Below are 16,653 nucleotides of genomic sequence, written 5' to 3' on the forward strand. Positions count from 1 at the left end.
AGAATTCATAAAATGTAAAACGTGTCTTACATAAGGATTGTGAATGTTAGGCGACATTTTAAAAAACTGCAGTTTCCTTTGAATTTGTCAGATAAGTAAACAGTCCTTCAAATTAAAGATGAAAAACAATTGAGGTTGTTTATAGATATTATCCACAATAAAGTTACAGTAAAACTAAGCACACAAGGGAAAGTACATTCATATACACATGAAGTACACATATAAGTAAGAATCATGTTAACCACCAAAATATCGTCTCGTTCTCCTAAAGCCAATATCAAGTATCCTTTGGTGAGCTGACTGTATCGTCACACCCCTAGTTGAAAGCACACCAACCCCATGACATGACACTTCCACGTGATGTAGAACAGTAGTACCCCTACAGATCCACAGCCACCGGGAGGCCTTTTCTGCGGCCTCTAGGATGTTCTTGGTGGCTTTTCTCGACTGCCGTCCTCTAATGCCAAGGATTCTGAACACACTCTGTAGTGAGTGACCAGCAAAACCCCTGCACCCAATTTCAACTGGTTCACAGCGGGCTCTCCAGCCGGTACTCCGACACTCTGCAGTGAGCTCAGCGTATTTGGCCCTCTTTCGCTCATTTGCTTCATCAATTCGTTCCTCCCAGGAGACAGTCAGCTCCAGTAGCACCACTTGCTTGGTTGACTACGGTGTTAACACCATGTCTGGGCGGGGTGACGTGGTAGTGATATTGGCCGGGAACTTGAGTTGCCTTCCCAGGTCAACATGGAGCTGCCAGTCACGAGCGGTGGCCAGGAGCCTTCCTGAGAAGTTGGGCTGGCGGTTTGCCTTCTGTCCTGCTCTGATGAAGGTGATTGACTGCTTCGGGGCGGCCTGGGACTTGCTATTTTGTATCGCTGCGCAGATAGAATCCGCCAGGGCTTTTAAAACTTGGTCGTGGCGCCAGCGATACCGCCCCTCCACTAGTGCCTTTGGGCAACAGCTCAGGATGTGCTCCAAGGTGCCCCTCCTCTGACACAGTTTGCACTCCGGAGTGTCTGCTAGGCACCAGATGTGCAGGTTGGCGGGGCATGGGAGGACATCGTACACAGACTGTATGAGGAATTTTGTGCGCAGAGGTTCAGCTCTCCAGAGCTCAGCCCAGGTGAGTTTTCGAAGTTCTGCATGCTCCCAACTTGTCCACGCCTCTTGTTAGGACATGCTGACCATCCGGCAGCAACGTTCTTCCTCCACCTCTGCACGGATCTCCTTTTGGACCAGTTGGCGCTTCTCCTTGCCACGGGCCCGGTCCAAGCGTGGCTTTGGAAAGCTGCCGAGGCCTGCCCTCCCCTTTGCCACAGTACCCAACAAGGTTTTGTGCCTCAGCCGCGACTCTGCTCTGCTTACGGCTTCTTGTGCCTGCCACTTCCTCCCGGTCTTAACAACGATTCCTGCCGAGGCGACCTTGACATCTGCGGAGTCCCTGTACATCATTACCTCTCTGGAGCGGGTGACTTTGAATTCCTCCAACAGTCCCCTGAGAGGGAGCTGCAGCTTGGTGGAATGGCCATAAAGAGCAATGCTGCTTAAGGACCTAGGGAGCCCCAGCCATCTCCTTAGAAACTGGCTGATGGTCTTCTCTCGTACCTCAACCATTGTCATTGGCACCTCATAGATTAACAGAAGCCAGAGTATTTTAGGCAAGACTCCGTGTTGGTACATCCAGGCTTTAAACTTTCCTGGGAGACCAGATTTGTCGATGGCTGTGAGCCATGAGGTCAGGTCGCTCTTTGTCTGCTGCAAAGCCACTGCGTCCTTCAGGGAGCTATCAAAGATCTTGCCCAGGCTCTTGACAGGTCTTTCGGTCACCGTTGGAATCAAGTACCCTCCTACTGTAAAGCGGAAATGGTCGGCCACTTTACCTTTCTTTAGGACCAGAGACCTGGACTTTGCTGGCTTGAAGCTCATCTTTGCCCATGTGATGAGCCGTTCAAGCCCCTGGAGGAGCCACCTGCTCCCAGGCATGGATGTAGTCATCACTGTCAAGTCATCTATAAAAGCTCTTATGAGGGGCTGCCGGGTCCCAGATGTTGATTTTGTCCCTCTGCATTCAACCTCCCCAGACTTGACAATCATGTTCATTGCCAAGGTGAAGAGTGACACTGAGATTGTACAACCAGTGATTATGCCCTTCTCCAGGCGGTGCCAGGCAGATGTTACTTGGCTTGAGGAGACTCTTGCTTGGAAGTTGTGGGCAGAGACTTTCCCTCTCCGCCAAATCACCTTCAAGATCTTCCACAGACGCCTGAGGAGCCGTGGACACTGCTTGTAGACCTTATAGGGTACACCGCTGGGGCCGGGAACCGAACCAGATCTTGCAGCTTTCACAACTTCCTTAACCTCTGCTAGGGTGGGTTTGTCACTGTTGAAATGGGACACTGGATCTGCTGGAGTCACCAGTGCCTCAGAAGGGCCAAGCTCTTGATCTCTTGAAAAGTCACTGAAGGTGGCATTGAGATGATGATCAATCTCTTCTACAGGGCAAGCGAGGTGACCACTTTGCTTCTGGCCCAAAAGCCTCTTTGTGAAGGTGAAGGCGTTGCCAATGAAGGCGATTCGCTTCCGTGCCCTTTCCTTTCCCCTCCTTCTGTGCCATTCGGCCCTCCTCAACGTGATGAGCTTCTTCCTTACGATGTTAGTAAGTTCCGACAGAGGAGTTCTCTCCTCTTCCTTGGCTGCCTTAAACTGACATCTTAAGGATTTGAGTTCTTGCCTCAACTCGCTTATCTTGACTTCCCGCCTATTGAGTTTTGCTGGGTTTCTAGCTGCTCCTTGCTTCTGTTCCACTCCAAAACGCTCACCTCCTATGCTCATTATGAGGGAGCACATGGTTTGGAGTTTCTGGTCAGCGTCACCCTTCGAAATGGATTCCAGGGTTTCATCTACTTCCTCATCCAGCTTGGTCCACTCCTTGCTGTTAGCGGCAGGCCACTTCACCCAGCGGTGTTCCGATTTTCTGCTTGGTGGGGGGAAACGTGTTGCTTGGAGGTTCAGGGTACTGTGGGGAGACTCCGGACCTGGCTCCTCCTCCGTCTGACCAGGTTCTGCAGCAGGCACAACAGGAACTGTTGCATCGGCTGCCGTTTTTGAGCGTCGCTTCACTTGTTCCCTCCCAAGGCAGGCCATCTTAGTCTGGTGGATCTTCAGACCTCTCGAGTTCTTGCAGACCTTGACGCATATGCAGACTGCGCTCGTAATCCGTTGTCCATTTGCTTGGGTCATAACCATTAAATCCGTCCGGTTGGGATGCTCATCCTCCCCCCCTCTCGGGCATCCCTGGGGATATTTTCCTGTAGGGTTCTTCGTAGCAAGATTTGGGTGCCCCCTCGCAGGAGCTGTAGGTCAGGGGGCTGGCCTTCCCTACCCCGATTGCCATCTCTCCGGGGTGTCCACTGTCTCTCCAGTTGTCACCACTCTTTTCGTGGACGTCATCCAGCCTTTCCTGGAGGTCACTGACTCAGCCAGATGTGATAGAACTTGAATACACCTCACGGTGATGCTTGGACATGTCATCAGTGATAAACCCGGGGTCATAGGGTGTTTCGGGTCTTTAATCATCAGACACCCTCGCTCGGGCGACCCTGCCAGGGGTGATCAGACCCCGGCCTGTGACATATGCAGTAACATATTGTGTCATTTCTAATTGTATTATTTTGTCGAAACAATTATTATTAATGTACTTGTTTATTTACTGTTAATATCTGGTTACTTTCTTTGAGAAAATAATACTGGAAATTATGTAATATTTTTACTGCATATTTCAGCAACTAAATTGGGAGTCTGTGTAGCCTGTTTTAAAATGGTTCTATTAGTAATTTTATATGAAATAATATATCGCAAAATTAATTTTAGACCATATCGTCTATCCATAGTAAAAAGTTATGTCGTCCTGGTTGGTTATTATTTTCCTGTGAATAATGTTGTAAAGAGCAGTGTGTTTGTGTGTCACTGAGATTTCAAGACAATTCATACGTTAACTTTTTTTCCCTAAATACATGTAAAAGTACCGTATTTTCCGCACCATAAGCCGCACGTAAAAACCACAAATTTTTTCAAAAGCTGACAGTGCGGCTTATAACCCGGTGCGCCTTATATATGGATTAATATTAATATTTATTTTCATAAAGTTTAGGTCTCGCAACTACGGTAAACAGCCGTCATCTTTTTTCCCCGTAGAAGAGGAAGCGCTGCTTCTTCTACGGTAAGCAACCGCCCCCATAGAAGAAGAAGCGCTTCTTCTTCTACTGTAAGCAACCGCCAAGGTGAGCACCCGCCCCCGTAGAAGAAGAAGCGCACGGATATTACATTTCATTTAATTTGTGTGTTTCTGTAAAGACCACAAAATGGCTCCTACTAAGAGACACACGTACAAGGTTCCACTGACTTTTGATATTCCTGTGAACCGCACTGTGGATACAACGGGAGCAAGTATGGTGAATATTCGCACCACAGGGAATGAGAAGTCGTCCTTCAATGTGGTTCTAGCTTGCCATGCTAACGGCCAGAAACTTCCACCCATGGTGATATTCAAAAGGAAGACCTTGCCAAAAGAGAACTTTCCAGCCGGCGTCATCATAAAAGCTAACTCGAAGGGATGGATGGATGAAGAAAAGATGAGCGAGTGGTTGATAGAAGTTTACGCGAAGAGACCGGGTGACTTTTTTCACGCAGCTCCGTCCCTGTTGATCTATGACTGCATGCGCGTCCACATCACAGATGGTGTCAAAAAACAAGTGAAGCACACCGGAGAAGAAGAATTTGAGGGATTTGTGGATGAGTAATAACTTCAGAAAGTGAGTTTTAAATGTTTATTTTGTGTGTTGTGTGACATTAACGTTCAAGCAACGTTGAGTTATTGATGTTGCTATTGCTCTGCACTATTTTGAGTGTTAGTATTTTTGTGATTGCACATTTGCACATTACATTTTGGGAGTGAACAGAGTTGTTAGAACGCTGGTTTGTAATATATTATTAAAGTTTGACTGACCTATCTGACTGTTTTTTTGACATTCCCTTTAGCGTAGCGTAGGTGCGGCTTATAACACGGGGCGGCTTATAGGTAAACAAAGTTTTGAAATATGCCATTCATTGAAGGTGCGGCTTATAACACGGGGCGGCTTATGGTGCGGAAAATACGGTACTGAATGCATTGTGTGACTTAGCAGAGCTGGATGTTTCTAAAACACGTTTGTCTTCTTGTGTCCTGCTGACGTCTGTGAAGAACATCTTCTCCCTGAGCAACAGAAGTGGAGCTTCAGGGTGGAGCCACAGCCCTCCCACATTAAAAAGGAAGACAAACACCCACTGATCCCCCATTTTAAAAAGGAAGAGGATGACCCACTGACCACTTACATCAAAGAGGAAGAGGAGGACCCACTGATCTCCCATTTTAAAAAGAAAGAGGAGGACCCACTGACACCCCATTTTAAAGAGGAAGAAGAGGACCCACTGACACCCCATTTTAAAGAGGAAGCGGTGGATCCACTGAGCCCTCACATTAAGGAGGAAGAGGAGGACCCACTGAGCCCTCACATTAATGAGGAAGACCCACTGACCCTTCACATTAAAGAGGAAGAGGAGGACCCACTGACCCCTCACATTAAAGAGGAATGGGAGGACCCACTGAGCCCTCACATTAAAGAGGAAGACCCACTGACCCCTCACATCAAAGAGAAAGAGGAAGACCCACTGACACCCCATTTTAAAGAGGAAGAGGAGGACCCACTGACCCCTCACATTAAAGAAGAAGAGGAGGAACACAGCATCAGTCAGCAGGGAAAGCATCTTGAAGGACTGGAGGAGGTTGATGTCACCAAGATGCCAGTAACTGGTGTCCCTGTAAAGAGTGAAGATGATGAGGTCAAAAGTGAAAGTGAGGAGAAGAGAGAGGCGGAGCCTCCAAGCAGCAGCTCAACTCAACACATGACAACAGAAGCTGATGGAGACCACTGTGGAGGATCACAAGCAGACAAGCTCTTAGCTCCAATATCAGATAGTGAGGACACAACATCACATTCTTCTGACACTGATGATGAAGACTCTAAAGATAAGACATGTCACACTGACAACACACACTTCACATGCTCTCACTGTGACAAAACTTTTAAATACCGTGGTAATCTGAAAGTGCACATGATAATACACACTGGAGAAAAACCTTTTTCCTGTTCAATCTGCAGTAAATATTTTGCTCGAAGGCACGATTTGAAAACGCACATGAGTACACACACTGGAGAAAAACCTTTTACATGTTCAATCTGCAGTAAAGATTTTGCTCGAAGGAACTATTTAAAAACACACATGAGTACACACACTGTAGAAAAACCTTTTACATGTTCAATCTGCAGTAAAGATTTTACTCGTAGGCAGTATTTGAAAACACACATGAGAATACACACTGGAGAAAAACCCTTTTTCTGCTCGGAATGTGGAAAAAGTTTTGGAACAAATACAAATTTACAATTACACATGAGAACCCACACTGGAGGAAAACCTTTTTCATGTTCAATCTGCAGTAAAAATTTTACTCACAGTCACCATTTGAAAACACACTTGAGAATACACACTGGAGAAAAACCATTTTCCTGCTCAGAATGTGGAAAAAGTTTTGTAACAAATACAAATTTAAATTTACATATGAGAACCCACACTGGAGGAAAACCTTTTTCATGTTCAATCTGTGGTAAAGATTTTACTCGCAATCACCATTTGAAAGCACACATGAGAATACACACTGGAGAAAAACCTTTTTCCTGCTCAGAATGTCGTAAAGCTTTTGGACGAAGAAGCACTTTGAAAGTACACATGAGAACTCACACTGGAGGAAAAAAAAATATTGTTCAATCTGCGGGAAAGGTTTTGTAAAACGTCAGTGTTGAAAAGAACACACACTGGAGAAAAACGTTGTTTCTGCTCAGAACGTGGTAAAGCTTTTGTTCGAAGAAGCCCTTTGAAGGTACACATGAGAACACACATTGGAGAAAATCATTATACATGTTCAGTATGTTGTAAAAGTTTTATACAAAGTCCGCAGTTGAAAGTACACATGAGACTACACACAGGTGAGAAAGTGTTGAGTTGCAGTGTGTGTGGTGAAAGATTATCTTCTAAGTACCAGGTAAGTGTGCTGGTGAGAACAGCAGCAGCAAATGAAGATGCAGGATTTGAAATAAACTGTCAAAACTTTAACTTTGACCTTCTAACAACATCAGCACATAGATCCTAACATTTATAGATTACATATTTTAGATTATTGCATTTTTTCAGTCAAGTACATGTTTTAATATACAACATTGTGTACTTTTATTTAAAAATGAACACAACATTTTGACTGTAAAGGTGAAAATAAAAAGGACAAAACATGTTACAAATACTTTTTATGTGTATAGAGATATTCAGAAATCATTTTTAATTATTATTGATGTTATAGATTAATTCCTTTATATGATGTACATATTTGTTTTACATGTGTTCATACCTTTGCTTTTGAGTACACATAAATCCCTCTTAGTTCATATTTACTGGTTCACATCTGAAACATCTTCTGGACCACTTCTGGGAGCATATTATCATTTACTTTTACATCATTTGAGCAGTTGTGTTTTATACAAGATCATTCACTTTTAAAATGTGTGACTTTATGAATCATTGGTTGGGTCTCAATAATCCATTATTTTAATTACCTTTATTACTCTCTTTTGTAATATGAATATTGTTTTATATGTATGTCCCCTTTATGCAATATGTAGATTAGAGAAAATGGCAACATTAAATGTGGAAGATTATGAAGGATAGTTTTGTTTTTAATCTACATTTCTTATTAAAAAACTACACGACAATTGTTTTTTTAAGAATCCCTCAATTATTATCAATTTCAGAAAACATGGGAAAGTTTGGAATGTTAGGGAAAAGTCAATAATGTACATCATCCCACAGAGCTTTACTGTACATCCATCCAATTTTTCTACCACTTGTCCCTTTCATTTTATATGTATAGCCTTTAATCACAAACTTGTCCGCCAAAGGGTGTTGCGTTTTGGAGAAACTCCTTCTGTCAGAGTGCTGTTCAACACAGTAAAGAGGAACCCAAGGATGCGCAGGACGCTGAGTAAATTGCTTCTTTTTCTGCGGAAAACTTCTCACAAAAACAATCCAAACAGGAGGTAGCAAAAAACGACGGTGCGAAAAAGAGAAGACAAAATGTGCGTTGTGGAAAAAAGAACAAAAGCTACTTATATACAAAAATAAACTCAACTTGGTTTGGAGTTACAAGACGTGAACACTACAAAACCACACCAAGATGGATGGCACTGGGAATGGCAAAGGTAGCAAAATACTCAAAGCATAGAATCAACTGGGTGGAGTGGAATCGCCGAGTGCCATCCAGCTGTCAAGGTGCTGCTTAAAGGCCTACTGAAACCCACTGCTACCGACCACGCAGTCTGATAGTTTATATATCAATGATGAAATCTTAACATTGCAACACATGCCAATGCGGCCGGGTTATCTTATAAAGTGCATTTTTAAATTTCCCGGGAAATATCTGGCTGAAAACGTCTCGGTATGATGACGTTTGCGCGTGACGTCACGGATTGAATGGAAGTATTGGGACACCATTGTGTCCCAATACAAACAGCGTCTGTTTTCATCGAAAAATTCCACAGTATTCTGGACATCTGTGTTGGTGAATCTTTTGCAAATTGTTTAATGAACAATGGAGACAGCAAAGAAGAAAGCTGTAGGTGGGATTGGTGTATTAGCGGCTGGCTACAGCAACACAACCAGGAGGACTTTGAGTTGGATAGCAGACGCGCTATCCGACGCTAGCTGCCGACCGCACCGATGATCGGGTGAAGTCCTTCGTCGCGCCGTCGATCGCTGGAACGCAGGTGAGCATGGTGTCGTGATGAGCAGATGAGGGCTGGCGTAGGTGAAGAGCTAATGTTTTTAGCATAGCTCTGTCGAGGTCCTGTAGCTAAGTTAGCTTCAATGGCGTCGTTAGCTACAGCATTGCTAGGCTTCGCCAGGCTGGACGGCATTAACCGTGTGGTTACAGGTCCAGGGTTTGGTTCGGTGTCTCCTGATAGTAGAAGTAATAGTAGTATTGTTGATCTTCTGTCTATCCTTCCAGTCAGGGGCATGTTTCCTCTGTTTCTATCCGCAGTTAAGCACGATGCTATCACGTTAGCTCCGAAGCTAAAGTGCTTCACCGATGTATTGTCGTGGAGATAAAAGTCACTGTGAATGTCCATTTCGCGTTCTTGACTCTCATTTTCAAGAGGCTATAGTATCTGAGGTGGTTTAAAATACAAATCCGTGATCCACAATAGAAAAAGGAGAAAGTGTGGAATCCAATGAGCCCTTGTACCTAAGTTATGGTCAGAGCGAAAAAAGATACACCCTGGTGTCCTGCACTGCACTCTAATCCTTCACTCTCACTTTCCTCATCCACAAATCTTTCATCCTCGCTCAAATTAATGGGGTAATCGTCGCTTTCTCGGTCAGAATCGCTCTCGCTGCTGGTGTAAACAATGTGCAGATGTGAGGAGCTCTTCAACCTGTGACGTCACGCTACTTCTGGTACAGGCAAGGCTTTTTTATCAGCGACCAAAAGTTGCGAACTTTATCGTCGATGTTCTCTACTAAATCCTTTCAGCAAAAATATTGCAATATCACGAAATGATCAAGTATGACACATAGAATGGACCTGCTATCCTCGTTTAAAAAAGAACATTTCATTTCAGTAGGCCTTTAAGTAGCACCGGGGTCAATTGGAAGCAGCTTTGCACGTCCCACAACTCCGCCCACAAGGGGAACACAGGAACTCTAGGAGGAAGGAGAAATGTAAGTACAAGGTCAACTGCACCAAAAGAGGAAAACTGACAATACAAACCACAAGGTGGCAGCAGGCGGTAACAACTTCCCTCAAATTAATTTGGAAAAAAATGGACAGACCATAAGAGATAAATCATCACAAATAAAGTTAAATCATTCAAAAAGTTTACCTTTGTTACTCACTTCTATCCAAATAAATCCAGGATGTTTCTCCAGAATGTTCCATTGGAGAATGCTGTCAAACTGTTATGTCTACTAGGAAAATGTAAACCAATTATTTTTTTGTTAAATTCTGTCATTTTATATATATATTAGGGGTGTGGGAAAAAATCGATTTGAATTCGAATCGAGATTATCACGTTGTGCGATTCAGAATCGATTACAATTTTTAAAAAATCGATTTTTTTATTTTATTTATTTATTTACTTTTTTTTTTTTTTTCTTAATTAGTCAATCCAACAAAACAATGCACAGCAATACCATAACAATGCAATCCAATTCCAAAACCAAACCCGACCCAGCAACACTCAGAACTGCAATAAACAGAGCAATTGAGAGGAGACACAAACACGACACAGAACAAACCAAAAGTAGTGAAACAAAAACGAATATTATCAACAACAGTATCAATATTAGTTACAATTTCAACATAGCAGTGATTAAAATCCCTCGTTGACATTATCATTTGACATTTATAAAAAATAAAAAAACAACAATAGTGGCACAGTGGCTTACACTTGCATCGCATCTCATAAGCTTGACTACACACTGTGTCCAATATTTTCACAAAGATAAAATAAGTCATATTTTTGGTTCATTTACTAGTTAAAACAAATTTACATTATTGCAATCAGTTGATAAAACATTGTCCTTTACAATTATAAAAGCTTATTACAATAATCTAGTACTCTGCTTGCATGTCAGCAGACTGGGGTAGATCCTGCTGAAATCCTATGTATTGAATGAATAGAGAATTGTTTTGAATCGGGAAAAAATCGTTTTTGAATCGAGAATCGTGTTGAATTGAAAAAAAAAAATCGATTTTGAATCGAATCGTGACCCCAAGAATCGATATTGAATCGAATCGTGGGACACCCAAAGATTCACAGCCCTAATATATATATATATATATATATATATATATATATATATATATATATATATATATATATATATATATATATATATATATATATATATATATATATATATATATAATGCTTAAGGAAATTTAAAAAGAACATGAAAACCTCCCACATTCTAAAATACATTATAAAAACGATTATCATCAAAGACAACAATAATATCATGAGTGTAATATTTATTTTGTTTCTTTTTTTTATTTCAATACATTGTTAAATATTTGAATATTTTTACGAAAATAAGTTGCATGTCTTTGTTTTGAAAATGTAAAATGGACAAGTTTACTTTTATTTTCAGAATGTTGAAATAGTTGTACCGGGGGTGGGGGGAAGAGCTGGTTACTTGCTTCTCTCGCGAGATCTGACAACACTGCGCGTGAACCGAACACGGCAAGGTTAAAGCAAGATGGCGTCTGACGGAGAAGACGTCACAGTTCAGTGTTCTTAATCTGTGCGTCCATGTACACATATATGTCCTTTATTAGACTCTATTAAATAGAGTAAACATCGTTAATAACCGGTTATATTAGTCTGAGCGCACTTTGATGCTTCTCGAGCTAGCTTAGCTTCTTAGATGCTAACAAAGAGGGGCGGAAGTGATCAAAACACATCGCTAAGCAGCAGAGGTGGGACCAAGTCATTGCTTTGCAAGTCACAAGTAAGTCTCAAGTCTTTGCCCTCAAGTCTCGAGTCAAGTCCCGAGTCAAGACAGGCAAGTCCCGAGTCAAGTCCAAAGTCAAGACTGGAAAGTCTCAAGTCAAGTCCCAAGTCCTGCATTTTGAGTTTCGAGTCCTTTCAAGTCCTTTTAACCACAGACTAATATATTTACACAGATTGTGTATGCTTTTAAAACGCTGTATTTATTTATTAAAACAAGTGCATTTGAAATTGCAGGAAAAAAATAGTGCTGACATTGCACTTCATAATAGCACTATTAACCAGTTATTTTAAACATTTAACTCATTCCTTTACAGAATAAACCCATTTGAAAAAACAAGTGCAACTGTACTTATTTGTACAAAAGTGTTAACATTGTATTTCCATGGCATATTGCATTGTAACTAGTTCCACAGCAGTTTCTATCCTGTTCTTATCTTATCTCATTGATCTCATCTCATACGGTATGTGTGTTTATGTGTGCGTACACATGAAAAACATAACAAATATGTGAACAAAATAATGAACAGAGTTGTACTTTTTAGATGTCAGGGCCCTATGCAATATGTACATATATTTTTAATATAGTATACATTTTAACTGACCTTTATTTTACTATGTTTGTCTTTTTGTAGGTGGCTAAAATATGTGGTGCTGCTGACCGCCGTCTAACGTTACGTTACTGTGTGCGATACATTGACTAACGCAACGTTACTGTAGGTACCTCATGCAACCCTGCTTAAAAAAATCACTTGAGAAAAAGTATGAATAAGGTAGCGAACTGCAGTGGATGCAACATATTGCCGTGTTGGCAATGACGTTATAACCATAGACATCTTATAACTAGACGCATCATTGGCAATTTGGCTGCCATCTTGAAGTGGTGATGAGGAGCCGGCGAACAGCCTAAACTGACAGTTGACAGGTAGAAAACAAAGATGCCGGGCTGGTGTTCAGCGTTTTCCTACTCAAATGAGCGGACTGTTGAAAATAGGAATCGGGGGATTACTTTTCACAAGTAAGATTTAACATTAACATACTATTGGTTGTATTTTATGAAAATAATATTACCACAGAGTTGAGAAGGAGCAAATATCTTCAATATTTGTATGTGAAAATCACAAATAAATCTTCTGGGGGAGGATGACCCCCCTACAGGGGTTTGGTTTACAAACTTTCATCCCCACCTAAAACAAAATTCACCAGCCGCCCCTGATTATGATGCATTCTCATTTTAGGCAAAATATAAGACAATACTTTCTTAACAGTATAATTGTAACCAGGAATAAGTCTTCAAGTAACAATATTCAAATACTAACATTGTTGGGTAAGACAGCATTTGGTTTTATTCTAAATCCAGTGAAACAGATTGGTGGTTTTAGCTGATATAAAGACTTTCAGGTGTTTATTTATGTTTAAGTATTTGGCAGACGCTTTTATCCAAAGCGACATACATAAAAAATACATATATAACAATCACTGTAAACATTATCATTTAAGGGAAGAATGTAATAGAAAATATCAATACAAAGTGTCAAGACAGAATAAACTCTCTGCTGCTGCAGCAACAGAGATACAGTCTATAAGATATATAGATATATAATGTATTCATACATTGTTTATGTAGGATATACGCATGTTTATATAACCTAATCATATTGTTTCTTCAATTTAAAAATAGCTGACCGTTTTTTCCCCCTTCTCTGGGATTATATTCCCAGTTTTGATCTCGGACGTCTGTATAAGAATATTATATTACTGTTAAGCAATCTATGAATAATAAAACACGCCAAAACATGTGTCCTTTATCATAGCTACACGTATGACAAAAAAAGCGCGTGAAAATCTGTGGTATTCAGTGAGGTAAGATTAATTAAATGCGCTGACAGTTCATTGCTCCTGCCAAATGAATTGCACTAGTGGAGCGGATCACCACTCCAAGATGGCGGCCCCGCGTCTCGTCTGCGCCTGTAGGCAGTAGCGCTCCATGCAGCGTCTACTTATAAGATGTCTATGGTTATAACGTTAGCAGTGAGTTTACAGCCTCACTGATTTAACTACACAGCAAATAAAAGTCACGTTACTTAGCCAATAAACGTTAGCTTACATTCAAAACTTACCCTTCTTTGTGCAACTTCAAATGTCGAACGAAGTTGGAAGTAGTTACGTCTCCGTCTGTAATATTCGAACCGCGTGATTTGCATAGGGCTATTCGTTTTTTGTTGACCGAGTCGTAGTTTTAATACCCGAACGAAATTAACTTTGGCATAATTGTTTCTCACTGCCGCATTGTTTGACAATTCTTCTTCATTGGTTGTCCTGCAATTTGATTGGATGAGAGCTGTGGGATGAAAACAGCGTAGATCTAATTTGATTGGCTGTTGTAGTGAGAGCACACCAGCTGACAGGAACAACACGCTGATAGACACAGACGAAGAAAGGGAAAAATACGGAGCGGCGCGCTCCCAAATAACTTTTTAATCTTTGGGTTTTGGGGAAAGTAGCAAGTCATGTCGAGTCAAAAGGCTCAAGTCCAAGTGAAGTCACAAGTCATTGATGTTAAAGTCTAAGTCGAGTTGCAAGTCTCTTTACATTTTGTCAAGTCGAGTCCAAAGTCATCAAATTCATGACTCGAGTCTGACTCGAGTCCAAGTCATGTGACTCGAGTCCACACCTCTGCTAAGCAGAGATCAAGTGTGAGTGTAAAGTGTTGTGGTAGCAGAGTACAAGGAGGAACTTTGTCCAACAAAAGAGGAGAAGGAGCGACAACATCAAAAACATCAAGTTGTATTACACAGAACAGGTTTGTTTACTTCTTACTCTCATGTTTACTAACTTTATATTTATTATGAACACTATTCTTAAATAGATTGTCTATAGGAAGATTAATTGTCATGTGAGGATGATGCACTGATTGTTTCACATTGTTCATAAAAACGAGACAGTTTCAGACACACAATATTTATGAGAGGTTGATGTTCCTCTCAGTTTGTAACAATGTGTATCAACATGTTTACACAAAACTCACACAGTTACCAGGGGGATATTCCAGAGAGCAAGTTGAGTGCAAACTCCTGAGTATGTAAAGCTCAGAGTTTTACCTCCAGATATAGAGAGGTAAGACAAAGTCAGTCAGTTACCACGGTAACTGACGCTGTACACCTAGGCAGGTTTGACAAGTTTTTTGTTTGTGTAAAAGCTATACTGACCTGTTATTTCCTTCATATCCGTATTCGTTGGTGCAGCCATCAATGTGGCAGTGATTGTCGAAAAAACAAAGCCTGATCTTTCTTTTCTTCTTTCTTTCTTTCATGTTTATTTCGAATATGAAGACAAAACAAAAACAAACACATTTTGCAAAAAACAACAAAAAAGCCATTCAAGAATGAATAACAAAAACAATAATAATAATAGTAACAATAAAAAGCAAAAAGAAACAAGAAATTAAAATAAACATTAATGTAAACATATCCGAAAAGGAGTGAGAAGAAGTAAAAACTTATGTACTCCCACCCCTCTTATTACTTACTGTATGTTTATTAATAATAATAATAATAATAATAATAATAATAGTATATAAAAATGTTATGTTATATAAATACATATACATATTTAAGTATGTACACATATATATATATATATATATATATATATATATATATATATATATATATATATATATATATATATATATATATATATATATATATCTACAACATGCATTTAACAAGTAACTATGAATGTGACACAACAGCGTGTATACATATACATACACATACAAACCTACTGACTCTTAGTGCAGTTCATTATATCCTGTGAACAATATATTTTTGTACATTCTTTTAAAAACATTGATGCTTGGACTTTGCTTATGTACTTCGCTCAGATTGTTCCACAACTTGACACCTGTGATGGAAATGCGAAAACTTTTCATGGTGGAATTTCTCATCTGAATTTTAAAATTGAGTTCTCTCCTTAAACTATGCCCCCCCTCACGTTCACTAAACATGTTTTGAATGTTCAGTGGTAACAAGTGGTTCCTAGCCCTGTACATAGTTATTGCTGTTTAATATGAGACGATGTCGGTGAATTTTAATAATTTAGACTGTAGAAATAGTGGATTGGTGTGTTCCAGATAGCCGACCTTGTGAATGGTCCTTACTGCTGTTTTTTGTAAAATGATTAGTGACTGTAACAAACTTTTGTAATTGTTACCCCAGACTTCAGTACAGTAGTTTAAGTATGGCAAGACTAAAGAACAGTAGAGAGTGTGGAGTGACTTATGATCCAGAACCTGCTTTGCTTTGTTTATGACTGCTATACTTCTTGCTACTTTGTATTTTACATGTGTAATATGTGCTTTCCAGCTGAGCTTGTCGTCAATTGTTACACCAAGGAATTTGATTTTGTGCACTTGCTCAATAGCCCCCCCATCAATTTCTATTTTTAACTGTGTGTTTAACCTGAACCTGCCAAAGAACATAAACTTGGTCTTGCTCACATTCAAAGATAATTTGTTCCAGTCAAACCATAATTTCAGTTTATACAACTCTTCATTTATGTTCTTTTGTAATGTATCTAGATCATCACCAGAGCAAAATACATTAGTGTCATCTGCGAAAAGTACCATAGACAGCAACTTGGATACTTGGCAAATATCATTTATGTACAGTATAAAAAGTTTTGGTCCCAATACTGACCCCTGGGGGACTCCACAAGCAATGTCCAAGCAATTTGAGCTATGGTTTCCCAGCTTCACAAACCGTTCCCGTCTGTCCAAATAGCTTTTTATCCAGTCTATTGCCATACCTCTTATACCAATTTTCTCCAGTTTATTAATTAATATATTGTGATTGATAATGTCAAAAGCTTTTCTGAGGTCAATGAAGATGCCAATTGCATATTGATGATTATCAATTGCGTCTGTGATTCTTTCAATGGATTCCATCAATGTCTGCCTCTAAAGATGACATCTTGATCTCATACCATCTCAAACCAA

At 40.4% G+C, this 16,653-nt stretch overlaps 1 protein-coding gene across 3 annotated transcripts in view; it reads left to right on the forward strand.

Annotated features, from left to right (window-relative positions):
- LOC133653551 (zinc finger protein 260-like) overlaps window positions 1–16,653 on the forward strand; it is a 107,300-nt gene that overhangs the window by 21,549 nt on the left and 69,098 nt on the right. The window contains exon 3 of one of the 3 annotated variants that reach the window (XM_062052958.1): window positions 5,243–7,851. The exons of the other annotated variants lie outside the window; for them this stretch is intronic. Coding sequence (XP_061908942.1) covers window positions 5,243–6,885 — 1,643 coding nt within the window. The 3' untranslated portion in view covers window positions 6,886–7,851. Of the gene's footprint in view, window positions 1–5,242; window positions 7,852–16,653 lie in introns of those variants that run through there. 3 annotated transcript variants of the gene reach the window in all.

This window comes from Entelurus aequoreus, linkage group LG07, assembly GCF_033978785.1.
Source record: "Entelurus aequoreus isolate RoL-2023_Sb linkage group LG07, RoL_Eaeq_v1.1, whole genome shotgun sequence".
Lineage (NCBI taxonomy): Eukaryota > Metazoa > Chordata > Actinopteri > Syngnathiformes > Syngnathidae > Entelurus > Entelurus aequoreus.